The following is a 19413-nucleotide window of genomic DNA, read 5'->3' as shown; positions in this document are numbered from 1 at the left end:
TTTATCAATCTAAAGAGGAGTATTGGGTGCGAGTGTTTTGATGGTGTGGAAGAAGCTTAGAATGGGTGCATATTTATAGGCAGAGAGAGAGAGAGAAATAGATGCATGGCTTAAGGGTCATGTGATTTCATGGAAATGGTCTTGTTACAACTTAATCAATATATGGTTTAACAACTACGCTATCTAATCTATTTTTTTCATCCAAGTAGATCTTTCCCCGCAAAGAATAGAAGCAGTCGTCAGACTCTTTTTTCTGTGAAAGTTGAAACAATCTTTTCTTACCTAAATTATAATGTAACTTATCTGAGTTGAAAAATGCCTGCCCTTTTTTTAAATGCTTAGATCTAAATTAATAAGTGGGGCTTGCCCCACCACCGAACTGGTCATGAGTACAGACAAAGAAAATATACAAAGAAAAATAAGAAACAACATATTATGGAGGAAGAAAATCAAAGATCCAATTTACTCCATCTCTCGCTAAACGGTCCGCTACCCTATTAGCCGAGCGAAGGACATGCTGAAATCAAACTGGGTGATCTCCCACATGGTCTCGAACAATGCCTACCCTATTTATACCTACCCATTTGATTGCTAATTTGCAGACCCTTTTTTAAGGTTGGCCAATACCACTCTAATTAGGAAATTGATTTTTCCCGACCCCTTTTCAGCATTTCCACCTCCTCTTGTTTATCTTTTCTTAAGAATGGCTATATTTCCACCTTTTGTTTGCCTTTCCCTGAAAATAGTCATTTCCAAGAAAGCACAAACAAAAGGATGGATATGCTGAGGAATGGGGTAGAAAATAAAATTTCACTTGTAATTATAAAAAAACTTACAGCATCTATAAAAATTTTTATTTTCGTTACTTCGCTATTAAAGATTAGTTGCCAAAACTTGGTTAAATGGTAAATAAATATATTTTAAACTCCTTTGACCATTTGGATGTTTTTCAAATATGCGATTTGAGAAATAATTGGTGTCGATTTTCTGTCGTTCAAGCTGTTGATATGGTGGACACCCACTCACATAAAAAATCCATCCATCATCTACGTTAAAACTATGATAGGATGATCCTGATCCACTGATGGCAAATTTACCAAAAAACGTCTTAATATATCATTTCCTTCGGGAAATCGTTTTGACAATTTCATGTTTTCAGATAATATTGTGATGGAATTTCCATACCAATCTAATTGTTAATAGGGAAAAGTGTTTCTACACGGCCGAGTAGATACATTATCTACTCCGTCGGCCAAAATTACAGTGGGGCCCACATTGTTTGGGTCCTGATCGCAATAGTTAGGGTGTGCCAAAAAAAAAAAAAAAAAAAACCAGCACCATAAGATCATCCCAACCCTTCTATTTGTGGAGGTTAAATATGGAGGGCTATGAACCTCCCATTTTTAACCTCCACAAATTGAAGGGTTAGGATGATCGTTTGAAGTTGATTTTTAAGGGCACACCCTATCTATCTCAGGGCCTAACAAATGAATGCTCTGGATTATCCAAGCGATGTGGGCCCACTGTGTTTCATGCGACGTAGTAGACAACGTTATCTACTTTTGACCGAGTAGAAACACTTTTCCCTTGTTAATATCTTTTACATTATAAACTATAATTCAGAAAATATATTGTCAAATTAAGAGTTCTTCTAGCAAACCGTTACTACTTTACAATATTATAAAACAAGAGTTTTAATACGGTGCCCGACGGTCAAGTCCCATGTGGGCGGTACCCCCTTGATATTTGATCCAACAACAGCCCAGTTTTTAAGAGGAGCAAAAGAAATAAATCACAAGCAATCACAAGAAGAAAACAATATATGCAGTTCACCATAATGGGCTACATCCAACGACAAGGTAACACAAGTCCATTATTTAAAACCAAATAGTACAACGTTACCTCCACACTTGTAAAAACTACCGAAAAACCCTTCTCTCCAACCTTCTATACAATCACAAAAAATCCCCAAATCTATACACTAAGTCTGAGGAGAAATCCCCTTAAAAAAACCTCCAACATTATGCTAGGGTTGCAAGGAAAAACTAATGGAAATGAAGAATGAAAGAAGAGGAACACACCCTAAGTAACCAGGAAGAAGAAACATGTTTTTGCCTCACCAGAGAAGCCCTCCTAGAGCCCAAAGAGAAAACCCCTCATTTCTTGTAGTAACCTTTTCTCCTCTCAAACCTCTCACTCTTCTCCTCCTTTTTAAAGACCTTTTTATCTCTTGCCTTTACAAAACCATATGAGAGAGGCATGGAAAGCATCCCACTTAAAAGACCAAGTGAGACCCGCTCCAAAAAAAACAAAAAATGAAAAAATTGGTGCTCATGCGTCACCATTTTAACAATCTCCACATTGATGCATAATCATCGGCATACCAAGTCTTCCTTCTTGAGACCGAGAGAAGATAAACTTCGATCTAACTTTTCTCCTTGAACCATCGTTACGATCATATCCACTACATTCTCCTTGGTTCAGACTTTCAACAAATAGATCCTTCCATCAGACTTCCTGAATGTAGTGATATTGTACCGATATATGTTTGGTCCTTTTGTGATTAACTGAATTCATGGCCAAACAAATGATGCACATGTTATCACAAAAAAATAATCCATGGGTTTTGACTCGATGCCAATCTCACCCATCAAACCTTAAAGCCAAACTACTTTCTAGCAAGCTTCCGCTGTCTCCATGTACTCGGCCTCGATAGTGGATAAGGCAACCGTTGGTTGCAACTTTGCCATCCAACTAATAGGACCATTCCCATTAGCATAACCCATAATAGATCTTCCTTTGTCCATAAATTATTAAAAGTTAAAAAATCAAACAACTACACAAAATTTCTTTTAATTTAAAAAATCATTCGCATTTAAGATAAAGCTCATGGTACAAATAAAACTGATGAGAATTTCACATTCTGCCCTAAATTTTCTTTTGCATATGACGAAGATAATTATACAATCTGAACAGATAAGTGTAAATGCCAAGAGTAAATCTCTTATATCTTATGTGTTTATAAAAAAACTAATAAAATTTCGTAATATAAGCTATTATATCTCTCATGTCTTATGTATTTACATATGGTCTTATATATCTTATAATTAGGATTTGTAAATGGTCCAATTTTTTAAAGAAAACTCCCCAAATTTTGAAGAGGAATCCATATCATTCTGATGAATTCGCTAAGGGTGCAACTTATTCTTTTTTTTAAAATAATAATCCCTACCATTCTTGATCTTTTAAAACATTCCTAAAATAGATAAGTTAATGCCGCTAATCTTTTTTTTTTTTTAAATTACAATCATTCATTTTCATCCATTTATATGCCATAAATTTAGATTCTAAGATTGTCTCACAATGGAGATTTTTGAAACAATGGTCCATCCGCAATTGGGCCAAATATATGAACGCCTTAAACAATCAAATACGAAGGGGCATAATGTGTAAATAGGTTAATTTTAAATTAATCTTATCTACAAATAGAATATTAAGGAATTGCCTCTTTAAAAGTTAAGTAACTATATCGTGTGTGAGTGTACGTAGGGATTTGCTAGCATCCATCAACAGACCATCCGCGATGTGAGAGTTTGTCTTCATTCACGAGGTGGCTGCCCTCACATACAACAGCGCAGCCGTAAAATGGCTTCTGCGATGAATGCTAGCAAATCCCTATGTGCGTGTGCGCCAGTGTGCTAGTGCGTGCGTGCGTGTGCGTGTGTGTGCGTGTGAAGCATTAGAACCTTGTAGTCACAGCCCTTATAATTAATATTTTCCATGGCTTATTTTTATATAAACTATTAGAACCTATAAAGTATTAAAAAAAATTCTATCACCCGAATTTCTCAAAGTTTCACCGCCCTTTATCATTACACTTTACATTTATTTCGTTTTTAACATTTAATGATTTTAATGCTGAGAGAGAGAGAGAGAGAGAGAGAGAGAGAGAGAGAGAGAGAGAGAGAGAGAGAGAGAGAGAGGAGAGAGATGGGCCTTACACTTGTCATTTCAAAGAGAAGGAGATGGGGCTAATGGTTGTCAATTAAAAGAGAGATGACTTGTAACTGCCCGAGCATTTAATGCTCTTACACTTGAGAGATATGATTGTACTGTTAATGCTCTTTCACTTATGTCTTTTCTCTTCCTTCTCCTATTTTGTACCAACATACAGTTAAATACATGTACTTTGAACAACATTTTCTAGGAAGGTTCTCTTATATCTTATGTCACTTAGTATTTTCTATTTTTCTTTATTAAGTATTAGAGATAAGAGAATATAAATTACCAACGTAGGAACAATGTCGGTTCCTGGTCTAGAAATAGGATATAAGAGATTATTAATTTATAGAGCATTAATTACGAGAGCCTCAACTGTATTTGTAAATGAGATTTACTTCTTTGAGAAGGGTAAGCAATTAGCTATTTGAGAAGATTTAACGTGATGCAACGGTCTTATCACCCATTTTAACAAATGTCTCTTGTAAGAGTTCAAAACTTTTAAATATCTCGTTCACTTTCGCACGCATGCCCTGCGTGTGCGCGTCCACTGTTAGATACGCTGATGATGATATGGAAGATGACAAAGAGAATACAAGGCCAGATTACATACAAGAAGCATATGAGAAGTACAAAGAAGAAGAGCATGGAAAGTTATATGGAAGTGATATTGCTTTGCCATCACCGCAAAGGAACCTATGACTGCCATTGTTGCTAGTGATATGGTTTTGCCCGCAACTATTATATAATTCTATATATGATACGTTTACATAGTGGACTGCTACACATATGTCATATTTGGTTTAAACAGCGGACTACTACACATATGTCATATTCAGCAGACATTGAATTGGGGATTATAGGTATTCTACTAGCCCACGCACATCACATGGTAAGATACAACTCAATAAGAGAATTAAGGTGGGAGGTTATATTCCTTGGGACGAGGGTGTGTATATCTTCATCTTTGATCCAGGTGGACTAATTCCCGGGTGGAGTTTATGTGAACTCAGGGCCGAGTTCTTTCTAAGAAGGCAAGTGTGATGCACTACATCCTTTGGTGCATCTGCTTGACCATTACTTGCAATAGTAATGTTATTATACTATTGTCCTTCCATATTTTGTTATATTTAGTAGTCGTCATTATTAATCATTTGATTATTATACATGTCCTTTTTTAGTCTCTTTACCATTGGGGGTTATGTTGGTTGATGTTAGTTGTAAGGGCTGTCTATATGAAGCCAATCTCATTTCATTTCTGAGAATGACATTGATTTGAGAGAGAGAGAGAGAGAGAGAGAGAGAGAGAGAGAGAGGCTCTTCTCCTTTATTCTTTCTTTCCTTGTTATTGTAGACTAGTGTTATAGTCCTTTTTCTCTTCATTCCATTATTTTCTTGTTGAATGCATGAAGAAGAACTGATCAAGATCAGTTTGTTATCACTGACAGATTTAAACATACTAGCATCTTCTTCCTTGAGAGATCTTTCTTAAGGCTGGCAACGGGGCGGGTCGGGGCCGGATGTTGGGGTCCCCTACCCCTTGCCCTATGCGGGGAATTTTCCCCCTCCCCTTCCCCTCCCCACTGCGGGGATCATGGGGAATCCCCCTCCCCTCCCCATGGGGAATATCTAATCCCCATCCCCGCCCCGCATCCTTTGGGGACAATCACTTTACTTTGTTAAATGTTAGGTTTAAAACTAAAGATTTGCTAGGGACAATCACTTCAGGCATGTTGCGGCTTGGCTGTTGCATGTGAGAGTAGCCACACAACCCACACAGGCTAAGATTTTGTCTTATTCATTTTATTAACCTGGGGACAAAGGTGGTTGCTCTCAGATTCATTTAATTGATCGATAGTCCCTAGCAGATCCCTAATTTCCAATCCCACTTGCCAAAAAGTACTGTACGTGCCACACCATAGGAAGATCCAAACCATCCATTTGATGGGCACACCATAAGAAGAGGAACACACCTTGGAAAACCAAGAAGAAGAAACTTGTTTTCGCTTTACCACAAAGCCCTCCTAAAGCCCCAAGAGGAAACCCCTCTTTTCTTGTCTAAACCTTTTCTCCTCTCAAATATCTCACTCTTCTCCTTTTTTAAACCCTATTTATCTTTTGTCTTTAAAAAACCATATGAGAGAGGCAAGGAAAACATCCCATTTAAAAGACCAAGAGATACCGACTTCGAAAAAAGAAATAAAAAAATGGTGCTCATGCGTCACCATTTTAACAATCTCCACCTTGATGCACAATCACCAGCGTGCCAACCCTTCCTTCTTGAGACTGGGAGAAGATAAACTTCAATATAACTTCTCTCCTTGAACCATCTTTATGAGCATATCCACCACATTCTCTTTGGTTCACACCTTCAACAAATAGATCCTTCCATCTTTAATGACTTCCTAAATGTAGTGATATTGAACCGATATATATGTGGTCCTTTGTGAAAAATTGAATTCTTGGCCAAATAAATGATACTCATGTTATCACAAAATAAATCCATAGGTTTTAACTTAATGCCTCGATAGTGGATAATGCAACCGTTGGTTGCAGCTTTGACATCTAATTAATAGGACCATTCCCAAACCTAAATATATAACCCGTAGTAGATCTTTCTTTGTCCATATCATTAGCATAACTTGTATCAACAAAATCATGCAACGGATTCGAATCCTTTCCATATATCATAACATAATCAGTAGTACTTCTTAGGTAGCGAAGCACCAATTTGGCGGCCTCCGAATGTGCTTTACCTGGATTCGCCATAAACCGGATTAAAACTCCAACCGCATAAGCAATGTTCGGCCTAGTTCATATCACGATAAACATCAAGCTCCCAACAATGCTAGCATATGGGACTCGATCCATTTTCTTCTTCTCCTCTTCCGATTTTGGGAATTGATCGGAACATATCTTAAAGTGAGCCGCTGATGATGGCTTTATCGGCTTAGATTTGCTTATCCCAAACCTTTCAAGCCCCTTTTTTACAAACATATTTTGTGAAAGCAACAAAGTTCCATTCTTTTTATCCTTGGAACTTTGTTGCTTTCACAAAAGATGTTTATAAAAAAGGTGCTTGAATGGTTTGGAATGAGCAAGTCTAAGCCGATAAAGACACATTAGCAGCTTACTTTAAGTTATGTTCCAATCAGTGCCCAAAATCAGAAGAGGATGTGAAGAAAATGGATCGAATCCCATATGCTACCCTTGTCGGGAGCTTGATGTTTTCCATGGTATATACTAGGCCAAAAATTACTTACGCGGTTGGAGTTTTAAGCCGGTTTATGGGGAATCTGGGTAAAGCGCATTCAGAAGCCGTCATTGTTAGGGTGTGTGCCCTAATCAAAATCCAGTTGTTGTAATGTTGCAACTATTATTTATTGTTACATGACATCTATTGGGTATTTGTTGGAGTGAATCGTGAGAATATGCCTGGCAACAATATATTATTAACTTATATGCCCAATTGTTTAAGGGTGGAGACACAATTCTCTTCCATGAATGCAACCCAAGCATGAGACTGGTCAACCCATGGAGCCTTAGGTTTTAGATGTTAGAAACCCTTAAAAGATAGATAAATCATTAACCTAATGTGCTTCTAGGCACACCTTTATCCTTAGGTAGCATCGTAGGATAGGTCATGCACATTGAGATTATGTGGTGGGGAGATATGATCTTCAGGTTCTTTGCAGACCTAGAATGTTCTTGGTTGGGGTTGAGATTGGACATCTCGTACCTGTACACAACTAGAATCGAACCTGCCTCCATATACGCATTGGGGTGGCCTATCTAGGTTACTGGGGTAGTTGATTCTAAGTAGGTGGAATGGGCGAAATGATTGGATCACACACTGAACGGATGGCTTTGTAGAATAACATGTGGACAAGGAATTGGATAAGGTTATTCTGTCAGACAGGACCCTTGGATATGTCCTTAGACCTGAGGGATATTTTTAGTCTGTGGGCACACCTTATGGCTTTGGTCTATCTAACAGTAGTCCCCGGTCCAGGGTTACCAGCGGGTAGTGCTGGGTCATGGGGTAAACCCGTGGGGTCAATAGTGATGCCCATCATGGAATCCTCCACCCCTCCCATAGAGGAAAATCATTTGCAATTTCGATCTCAGCTAGGCCATTAAATAATGACTGGCCAATCCGTTTGATAAATTGTTTATCAAAGTTTTTCAAAAACATTGATTGTTTCAAAAGGGAGTTGCAAATGCATTTGCGGGCCCAAGCTTGATAGGTAGAAAGGTATACCATTGAGTGAGCCCATGGGGTAATTGATGTCCACCCTCCACAAGACCCAACTCGGTAAATGAAGGATTGGAGGAAGGACTACACATTGGATGTGATTTGGGTAATTTGATCTAATGGTCTTCTTCAGGGTAACGTCATGGTGGGGTTCACTTGCCTAATGCTATCGTAGTTGGACTACATTGCGTGAGATCACAGTAGGGCCCATTGTGGACCCTGTGAGAATGATCATTGGATCCCTGGGCCGATCACACTCACAACTCGCTAGACCCTTATGGATTGTTGGACAATATGGGTTTCAGATTTGATCGTATGTGTGATATGGATTGGATCCACTATATGTGATACAGGGAGGAAGAGCACCATACATAGGGTGCACACACATGTATTAAAGATGAGATACACCATATTATGGTGTGTACATGTCTTAATTAACATGTGCTTATTAAATGCTCAAATCCTATTGGATAAGAGTTATGAGAGATCCTATTGGTTGATTTATTCTAATTTCCTATTGGTGGAAATTTAAAAAGGAAAAGAGAGAATTTGAGTTGGAGAAGGTTTCCTATTTCTAAAAGTCCCATTGGTTATTGGTAACATTCAATAAGAAAAAATCATTTTGAGTATCCATGTGTTTTACATGTTTAAGAAACAAAGAGTTTTAATTGAATTTAGTTTCCAAAATCAAGGGGACACATACAAGGGAACGAATTGCTAGAGGGAACTCTATAAACGGAGGGGATGGGTGGACAATTTGGATTACTTGCACAATTTGGAAAGCCATATGCAAAATTCGTCCAGCCCATCTCCCCTCCCAATTTCATTTTTCTCCTTTCTTTTTCCCGCTTCTAGTTTTGTTTCTAGTTCTTTAGAAGAACTTGAAAGCCTTATTGGTTTTAGTTTGGGAGAGGATTCCAAGTTCTCTCCTATTTCTCCTTCAACCGCACGGTTTGAGAAGCCACTACTTCGACTTCCGGACCAGCTTGGGTTTCAGAAACGTCGGGTACCTAATGGGGAGTAGATCAAGCAGAGATTGGCAGTATCGGTCAACCAATTGGTAAATGTCCTTAACCATCCGAATTTCAATTCATAAACATTGATTAATCTAGCAACTAAGATCTTGGTTCAGTTGGTGGATCGAAAAGTTTTTGTTTTTAGCTAAATCTTGTTTCTGCCGTGCATATTGATTCCACTGCCGAGTTTCAGTCAAATGAGCGCTTTTCTATGTGAGAGGTACTAGTGATTATGCTATCACATATGAGAAGGATTCGAAGTCGTTGCATGGTTTTTTTTATGCAAGTTATGCTAATGTTATGGACAAAGGAAGATCTATTATAGGTAATGTATTCGAGTTTAGGAATGGTCTTATTAGTTTGATGTCAAACTTGCTACCAACGGTTGCATTATCCTGTACCGAGCCCGAATACATGGCGGCAATGGAATCTTGCAAGGAATCTGAAAATAAATATGTGTAGGCCTAGGTGATTGCAACCCAAAGGGGAAGCGAATTAGATTTATAAAATTGTGCCCTTTTAAAGGATTGATTAAGAAATTAAATCAAAGAAAATTTTAACAATAAACACAAAGAACTTAAAATCAATGCACAAGTAAAGTAAAGGAGATAAGGGAAGGAGTACAATGAGATTTAATAGGGGTTCGGTTTAAAACCCCAGACCTACATCTCCACCACAACTGTTGATGGTCACTAAAATCTGTTCTTAACGGTGAAGATCAAACCAATACAACGAGGTTGCTCTGCGCCTCAACACTTGTCGACGGAGACGGATCTATGTCTCCCAACACTCACCTTCGGAGAAGGCTCTGCATCTCTGATTACTTGCCAAATATAAGATTAAAAGAATGAAGGAATGCATTGTTCAAAGGCAATTACACAAGATGCTCTCATAAAGATATACAATTTTAAGCCTTGAATCCAATCCCTCATAAGATTTCTCGAAGAGAGGCACAAGGAGTGACTTTTCACTCAAGAGATGCTTTAAGTGTATATTAGAGCTTGTTGATTTTGTCTAAGTGGTTTGAGAACCCTTTTATAGCCAAAAACCCAAAAACTAGCCATTTGGGACACCCCCAACGGCTCTGTAATGGATAGTTTAAACTAGCCGTTAGGCTATTTAAAATACTTGCAAAGTCACTCACGGTGGACCGCCAGAGGCTCTCTCATGTTTTTTAAGGGAAAAATACAGACACACCCCCTTTAGTTTCTAACACATTCAATTCTAACCCTGACTTTCAAAACGTGACAAGTACACCCCCTGAAGTTGTTTTAACGTGACGGAGTAGATGGCGAGGTAGAAATGACCAAAATGCCCTCGTCTTCCCCAACTGAAAATTAAGGTTTTCAGACTTCAAAACTGAAATTAGGGTTACTTAAAAACTGAAATTAGGGTTTGATTCAAACCCTTGTTTATTTATCAACATAAACCCTCGATTTAGGAGTTTTATTTATCTTCATTCGCACCATTATCATGAATTGCACATAAACCCTAATATTTTAGGGCTTTTTTTGTTTTATTTTTTTCTTGAAATGTGGCTTTGATGTAGCCATGGGTGGGGTTTCATTGTTTGTGGTGGAGGTGACGGCGGTGGCCGGAGGTGTCGGCGGTGGCCGAAGGTGGCGACGGCAGCAGTGGAAAATGGCGTAACCCTAATCCCTCTGCAAATGAGGGTATTTCTGGCGTCAAAATATTAACCATGGTTAGTTTTAGTCTTTCTATCAGGTTAAACCGACGGACAGTTGAAGGAGGGGGTGTACTTGTCACAAATTGAAACCTCAGGGGGTGTACTTGTCACGTTTTGAAAGTCAGGGTTAGAGTTGTCAGAAACAAGAGGGGGTGTAAATGTATTTTTTTCCTTTTTTTTATATCAGAATGGCACCGGTCGACCGACCATGTCTCGATCGACCGTCCCCCCCTGAATTTTGGCCATTTCATATTTTCCTATTGTTTTGCCTTGGGAACTTGGTCCGCTTGATTTTCTTCATTCCATTAGCTTACTTGGGGTATTTTAACCCTCTTTTGATGCCTTGTTTGGATCCTAAGTGTGGGATTGGATTTTACATTCTATTTGACACAAGACTTGACTTTTGATCTTCTTCAAATTGTGTCTTCTAGTCCCTTTCAACTTCGTGGATCTCCTCTTGCTTTGACTTTGAACCTTGACGAACCTTCAACTTAAATAACAAACACAATTAGTACATATAATCATTTGTGTTTTGAATCATCATAAAATAGAAGATAGCCAAGGGTTGAACAATTAGGCTTACATCTCCCCCCTTTTTTGATGACATCATACAAGGGATTTTCCAATAAAATATGTTTTGAAGTAAATGATATGCCAACTTAGAACTTTAAAACATAACACCAAATTTCTTTCCTCCTTTGTCATCCACATAAAGAAGAGATGAGAGCATATCAAAATATCAAGGGGTTTTGAAATATTAATACATAAGTTTTAGGTTCGCCTTAGTCAAATAGAATTTAAAACTACAACTCCCTCTTTTTTTATTTAGAAATTCAATATAAGAGGGGGTTTTCAAAAAGAAATTGCCAAGGACTCTAGAATTTTCATTTTAAGTTCAACCTTCGGCTTAACTCATCATCTCAAAATGATTTTCAACATTCATTTTCAAATTGTAAAGATTTTTCAATTTTTAGCTCCAGCCCCTAAATCTGAGTAAAAACTCAAACAATGATTCATGTTGGAGCTTTTAGAACCCAAGTTTTATTGGGTCCATTCCTTCTAACCCATTTAGAATATTGATTTCTATGCTCACATTGAAATTTATAATGTCCATAACATCCACAATAGTGACATCTTATGGATGGGTTAGCATGCCTTCTAGATGCAAAATATGTTCTATAGTAAGTTGTGCATCTAGATCTTTTAAGAATAATGTCTACAATTCTATCCCCATTAATAAACCTATTTAGACATATTCTCAACTTTTCATTTTCTCTTTTAAGATCTTGAATTTGGTTTAAAAAATCATTAATTTCTTCTTGATTTTCCCTGTTTGAGTATTTATTAATTTTCATGATCACTTTTTAATTCAACAATTTGATAAGAAAATTCAAGAATTAATCCCTCATTTTCTTCCTTGAGGGTTTCATTTTCTTTCTTCAAATATTCAAGTTCTTTACTAAAATCATTTTTGGAAGAAGGTTCAAACTTTTGATCTTCTTCAAAATATTATGATGAAGACCTTGTTTATGTCTTGTGATAAGTGAATCCTTTTGAATATCCTGACTATGTCTATTGGTATATTTTGATCTCAGTTACTTGTGTTTGATCATGCTGCTTGTAAAATCTCCACTGTGAACTTTTGAAATACGCGACCATGCTTCTTGTTGCATATTTCAGTTCCAGCTTCATTTTTAGTCTAGGTATGTGATTTGATCTTGTTTGGTTCGTATCTTGGGAAAATGATTCTCTGATTACTCATTCTATGCCTATTTTACTTCACATTGCTCCTTGCCTCCTATTTCGGCTTTTATAATTGTGGCCATGCTTCTCATTTCAGTTTCGGTTTCTACATGCAAATTTTGTATGTTCTATTTTGGCTCTTATCCATTTGTGGTAATATGAATCCCTGATTATTTACCTTGTGTTAAGCATATTTTGTGTGGCTCAAAATTACTTGTGTTGAACCATCAGAATGTGTAGTGTATCCCTCACTCTAAGTTTCGGCTTCACTTTGACTTTCTGTTGCAGCCTTCTGTTTCCCTACCATGCTAGACCCAGCTAGAGTAATGCTTGTTTACTATCTGAGCGTTAGCTCACTCGTAGTTTAAAATTTTCAGATATTGAAATTGGACTTGTGCAAAGATCTGGAGTGGGAGCGTACCCTCGTTTTATTTGGTCAAAGGACTAGTAATTTGCACTTGAGCGTGTATACATCTTTTAATAGTATTGATGGATATCGATGTTTTAGTTTGAGAGAGAGAGAGAGAGAGAGAGAGAGAGAGAGAGAGAGAGAGAATTCATGAAAAACAAGACTGTATATTCAATCAATCGCTTGATTGTCCCATTGACATTCTCAAACTGTATTATTATTACGATTTTAAGAAATGCAAACACCAAGTTTGCTTATTCAAATACACTATTGTAGTTAATGCATGGGATCCTTGTCGGTAGTTATCTAGTTTTTGGGCCGGAACTGTGCCTGAAGAAAATCAACTACTTTCTTGTCAAGTTGGAAGGCCTTGGCGAGAACATCATCGGAGATGGGCAGGTTTGATCCGAAGACGGCATTAGCTATGGTGATCACACCTGGGTTCTGACTTGCCAGAGCGGCAATGGCCACCGCATTGGTCTGTCCAACATTGAATTGGAAGTGAATGAGACCTATTGGAAACACAAACACATCACCCTTATTGAGGACCTTTGATATGAGCCGATTTTCGCCATTTGCAAGGTTAGAGGTGACGAAACCAACGAGGAGGGTGCCCTCTTGAACTACAATCATCTCAGTGCCCCTTGGGTGTGTGTGGGGAGGGTTTAGTCCATAGGGTGCAAAGTCTATGCGAGCCATGGAGATGCCAAGAGTGTTGAGTCCTGGTATTTGGACCACGTTCACTGCGGTCACATTGGACCCAACTCGGTTATTTGTGTTGCGTGGCATGTCAAGCCCTGGGAAGAAGAAATCGCTTGCTTGAGCGAGCATTGGGTCCTTGCAAACCACGCCATTGACTAACACTGAGAAGGAAAAACATCAAAAAAGATCAGCCAATAAAAACAAACATAACCCATGCACGTAGGGCCGGTGTCCACACGCAGAGTAAATGCAATAACAATATTTCTCAAGTCATCTAGCCAAACCCCACAATACCTACCAAAAATGGAATTGAGTTTGCACAAACACGTGATTATCATGATACTAATGGAAGTTAAATTGAGAAATAAAAAAAAAGCATTTGTACCTGGAGACATATTGTCAGCAACACAAAAGTCCTGTAGAGGACTGGGATCAGCGGCAAAGGTAAGAGAAGATGCCAAGGAAAGGAGTACAAGTACAAGGAGGGGAGTAGCCTTCTCCATTTTATCAATCTAAAGAAGAGTATTGGGTGCAAGTGTTTTGACGGTGTGGAAGAAGCTTAGAAAGGGTGCATATTTATAGCAGAGAGAGAGAGAGAGATAGATAGAGAGATGCATGGCTTAGGGGTCATGTGATTTCATGGAAATGGTCTTGTTACTACCAAATCAATACACGGTTTAACAACTACGCTATCTAATCTAATTTTTTATCCAAGTAGATCTTTTCCAGCAAAGAATAGAAGCAATCATCGGACTTGTTTTTCTGTGTAAATTTTGTTTTTAATATTTTGAAATGGTAAGATCTAAATTAATAAGTGGAGCGAGCCCCACGAGCTGGTCGTAAGTATACAAAGAAAAATAAAAAACGACATATTATGCAGGAAGAAAACCAAAGATCCAATTCACTCCATCTCTCGCAAAACCGTCCGCTACACTATTAGCCGAGGGATGGACATGCTGAAATCAAACTGGGTGATCTCCCACACGGCCTCAAACAATGCCTACCCTATTTATACCATGTATATATTCCCAAAATAATTACCCATTTGATTGCTAATTTGCAGACCTTTTTTTAAGGTTGGCCAATACCACTCTAATTAGGAAATTGATTTTTCCCGACCCCTCTTCAGCATTTCCTTCTCCTTTTGTTAATCTTTTCTTAAGAATGGCTACATTTCCACCTTTTGTTTGCCTTTCTCTGAAAATAGTCATTTCCAAGAAAGCACAAACAAAAGGATGGATATGCTGAGGAATGAGGTAGAAATTAAAATTTCACTTGTAATTATTAAAAAAAACTTATGGCATCTCTAAAATTTTTTATTTTAGTTACTTCGTTATTAAAGATTTTTTGCGAAATCTTAGTTAGATTGTAAATAAAATAATAAATATATTTTAAACTCCTTTTACCATTTGGTTGTTTTTCAAATATGCAATTTGAGAAAAAAAAATGGCGTCGATTTTCTATCGTTGAAGCTGTTGATCTGGTGGACCCCAACTCACACCGAAAGGCCATCCATCATCTACGCTAAAACTATGGTAGGATGATCCTAACCCACTGATGGCAATTTTTTCAAAAAACGTCTTAAAGAATTTAAAAACGATTTTTTCAATAACTTAATATCATAAATTTTGGGGGCAACTAAGACGCCCTTATCTATATATTTGTACCGATATGGCTCCAATAGTATATCTACTACTACCTAATACATCTTTTTTCCCAACTTGACTTTCATTAGGTTGGATAATTTAATTAAGGGAAAATTACAGATACACCCCCTCAAATATGGTAAAATTCCACTTCTAACCCCGTGGTATCAAAGGTACCAAAGACACCCCCTTAGTTTTCAATAATGCTTGTTATATGACGGGGTGTACAGGAACGAATAAATTGTTAGGGGGTGTCTTTGATGGATTTTGAACTATAGGGTGAAAAGTAGGGGATCTACTTAAAAATGTCAGAAAGTTGAGGGGTTGCCTTTGGTACCTTCGATACCACGGGGTTAGAAGTGGAATTTCGCCCTAGTTGAGGGGGTGTATCCTGTATTTTTCCCTTTAATTAATGCCCTATTTATCTGAAAAAGGGCACCACTTATTGAGCGGGAAAGGCATACTCTATATGTAGCTAATCCAAGGGGTTTATTCCATATATAAATTAGAGAAATGATAATGGGAATGGCTGCCTTGCAAAAACCAGCTAAAGGTCGCTCCACATTGGTCCATCCCAACAAAAATCATTTGAAAGAGCACAGGAAAATATGAAAATGGCACGGACAGATATTAAATTAATGGAAAAAGAAATCCACCTTGATCAGAAGTCCCAATAGGAGCGCCCATGCAGATGGTTTTTTGCAAGGGCACCATTCATTTTAGCATTTTCGTCTTGAAATTATATATGAAAGGAGGCCAATCCAAAGAATTGCTTATCCAAGGATGTGTATCCTCCAACGACAGAGAACAATGCAGTTCCATGCCACGTCCAGTTTTATACATTTTCAAAGTTTCTGTTCCCACTAATTATTGATTTGTTGAGCTGAGTATACGTCATTTCACTAAACTAGGTGACGAGGTAGTTGTGAACTTGTGATGTGGAAAACCCCCTTGCGAGATTGTTAGATGAAGTAATTAAAAACTTGTGGGGCCCACCTAATTCAAGTCCATCGTATAGTCATCTAGAAAGCATACAAAACTCCTTTTGCATGTTAATTTATTTTTAGGGCGCTGATATTTTCGCCCTTGACGGCCCCCTTGGAGGCTAGTTTCCCTCTTGACAGCCCACTAACTATAAAGTACGATTCCCATCTACTTTTTACCGACGAAGCAGTCATTTCCTTTTTCTCTCCCCTTCCAGGATAAAATCACCCCACTCTACTCTACAGCTGTACAACACTACATCAAGCAAGGTAGGCCCCACCATAGGATGATCCAAACCATCCATTTGATTGATCCCAACTTAATTAGGTTGTGCTCAAAAAATCATTCTGATAGGATGATCCTAGCCCTCCGATCCAAACCGAGATTTTAATTTTTCCCCTCTATTTCTCCCACAATTCGGTTATTCGGTTATAACTGAATAACCGAATTTTTATTCGGTTCGGTTTCGGTTACCGAAATTTGGTAACTGAAATTATTTCGGTTACCAAATTTCGGTCTATTCGGTTCGGTGAAAACCGAATAACCACCCCTACCTACAATTGGGCCTTAATGTTACTGTAAGACCTGAACCATAGGATGATCCAAACCATCTATTCGATGGCCCACAACTTAAATAGGTTTCACTCCAGAATATCATTTTCAAAATATCATTTTCAAAGGATGATCGCAACCCTCAAATCTATAGAGGTTTCTCTTTAGATCAGAGGGCTAGGATCATTCTTTGGAAATAATATTTCGCGGTGCAACCTATTTACGTTGTGGGCCATCGAATGGATGGTTTGGATCATCCTATGGTGGGACCTACCTTCCTCACAAATTAAAACAAATTAATTATTGGGCCCACCAACAGTTCATGCACGTTGGAGAGAGAGAGAGACACCGGATTGGAGTAGTGTTGTATCGGTTAAAAGTAGATAGGAAACATGCTTTATGGATTGGCCGCGAGATACAAAGTCAAAGTCTTATTGAAAGGCTATTTCGTGTGTGTTAAATACATTCAGCAATATAATAAAGTTCTTTTGTGTTCTGTTCTCTTCTGTGTTTCTGTATTACTTGTTCTTTAAATTCTACAAAGTGGTATCAGACCAGAAAGGCTGGGGACAATTTCAAAAGAAGATCGGCACGGGTTCGGTAAGTTGGCAATATGGCAGGCAATACCAATTCTTCAAGTTTTCAGCAAAACGTTCCTTTGTTTAAAGGTGCTAATTTTCAGTTTTGGTCTACTATGATGAAGACATTGTTTATGTCACGTGATATATGAATCCTTTTGAATATCCCGACTTTGTTCATTCGTATATTTTGATCTTAGTTACTTGTGTTTGATCATGCTTGTAAATCTCCACTGTGAACTTTTGAAATACGCGACCATGCTTCTCGTTGCATGTTTCAGTTTCAGCTACATTTTTAGTCTCGGGATGTGATTTGATCCTGTTTGGTTCGTATCTTGGCAAAATGATTCTCTGATTACTCATTCTATGCCTATTTTACTTCACATTGGTCCTTGCCTCCTACTTCGGTTCTTATTATTGTGGCCATGCTTAACATTTCAGTTTCGGTTTCTACATGTAAATTTTGTATGTTCTATTTTGGCTCTTATCGATTTGTGGTAATATGAATCCTTGATTATTTACCTTGTCTTAAGTATACTTTGTGTGGTTCCAAATCACTTGTGATGAACCCTATGTGAATTTCTTTGTGATGAACTATAAAAGATAACCATCAGAATGTGTAGTGTATCCCTCGCTTTAAGTTTGGGCTTCACTTTGACTTTCTGTTTCCCATCAGTGGGTTAGGATCATCCTGTTGCAGACTTCATGATCGGTGTGTGTGTGTGTGTGTGTGTGTGTGTGTGTGAGAGAGAGAGAGAGAGAGAGAGAGAGAGAGAGAGAATTCATGAAAAACAAGACTGTATATTCAATCAATCCCTTGATTTCCCCAGTGACATACTCAGACTGTATTATTATTACTATTTTAAGAAATGCAAACATCAAGTTTGCATATTCCAATACACTATGGTAGTTAATGCATGGGATCCTTGTCGGTTGTCATCTAGTTTTTGGGCCCGAACTGTGCCTGAAGAAAATCAACTACTTTCTTGTCAAGTTGGAAGGCCTTGGCGAGAACATCATCGGAGATGGGCAGGTTTGATCCGAAGACGGCATTAGCTATGGTGATCACACCTGGGTTCTGACTTGCCAGAGCGGCAATGGCCACCGCATTGGTCCGTCCAACATTGAATTGGAAGTGAATGAGACCTATTGGAAACACAAACACATCACCCTTATTGAGGACCTTTGATATGAGCCGATTTTCGCCATTTGCAAGGTTAGAGGTGACGAAACCAACGAGGAGGGTGCCCTCTTGAACTACAATCATCTCAGTGCCCCTTGGGTGTGTGTGGGGAGGGTTTAGTCCATAGGGTGCAAAGTCTATGCGAGCCATGGAGATGCCAAGAGTGTTGAGTCCTGGTATTTGGACCACGTTCACTGCGGTCACATTGGACCCAACTCGGTTATTTGTGTTGCGTGGCATGTCAAGCCCTGGGAAGAAGAAATCGCTTGCTTGAGCGAGCATTGGGTCCTTGCAAACCACGCCATTGACTAACACTGAGAAGGAGAAACATCAAAAAAAGATCAGCCAATAAAAAAAAAACATAACCCATGCACGTAGGGCCGGTGTCCACACGCAGAGTAAATGCAATAACAATATTTCTCAAGTCATCTAGCCAAACCCCACATTACCTACCAAAAAATGGAATTGAGTTTGCACAAACACGTGATTATCATGATACTAATGGAAGTTAAATTGAGAAATAAAAAAAAAGCATTTGTACCTGGAGACATATTGTCAGCAACACAAAAGTCCTGTAGAGGACTGGGATCAGCGGCAAAGGTAAGAGAAGATGCCAAGGAAAGGAGTACAAGTACAACGAGGGGAGTAGCCTTCTCCAT

At 38.3% G+C, this 19413-nt stretch overlaps 2 protein-coding genes across 2 annotated transcripts; both read right to left on the bottom strand.

The window, feature by feature from the left end:
• Positions 1-13415: 13415 nt before the first annotated feature.
• Positions 13416-14314, bottom strand: LOC143883200 (germin-like protein 8-2). The gene is made up of 2 exons (XM_077386550.1): positions 14197-14314; positions 13416-13972 (listed from the first exon to the last, which is right to left on the bottom strand). The coding sequence occupies exons 1-2, from the start codon at positions 14312-14314 to the stop codon at positions 13416-13418; spliced, it is 675 nt and encodes a 224-aa protein (XP_077242665.1).
• A 4197-nt stretch (positions 14315-18511) lies between these two features.
• Positions 18512-19413, bottom strand: LOC143883748 (germin-like protein 8-2). The gene is made up of 2 exons (XM_077387067.1): positions 19296-19413; positions 18512-19068 (listed from the first exon to the last, which is right to left on the bottom strand). The coding sequence occupies exons 1-2, from the start codon at positions 19411-19413 to the stop codon at positions 18512-18514; spliced, it is 675 nt and encodes a 224-aa protein (XP_077243182.1).

The sequence above is a fragment of the Tasmannia lanceolata genome, unplaced genomic scaffold (assembly GCF_043159265.1).
Source record: "Tasmannia lanceolata isolate RefF3 unplaced genomic scaffold, GAP_Taslan_0.1 ptg000008l, whole genome shotgun sequence".
In the NCBI taxonomy this organism is placed as follows: domain Eukaryota; kingdom Viridiplantae; phylum Streptophyta; class Magnoliopsida; order Canellales; family Winteraceae; genus Tasmannia; species Tasmannia lanceolata.
This window is presented reverse-complemented; position numbering and strand designations above follow the sequence as displayed.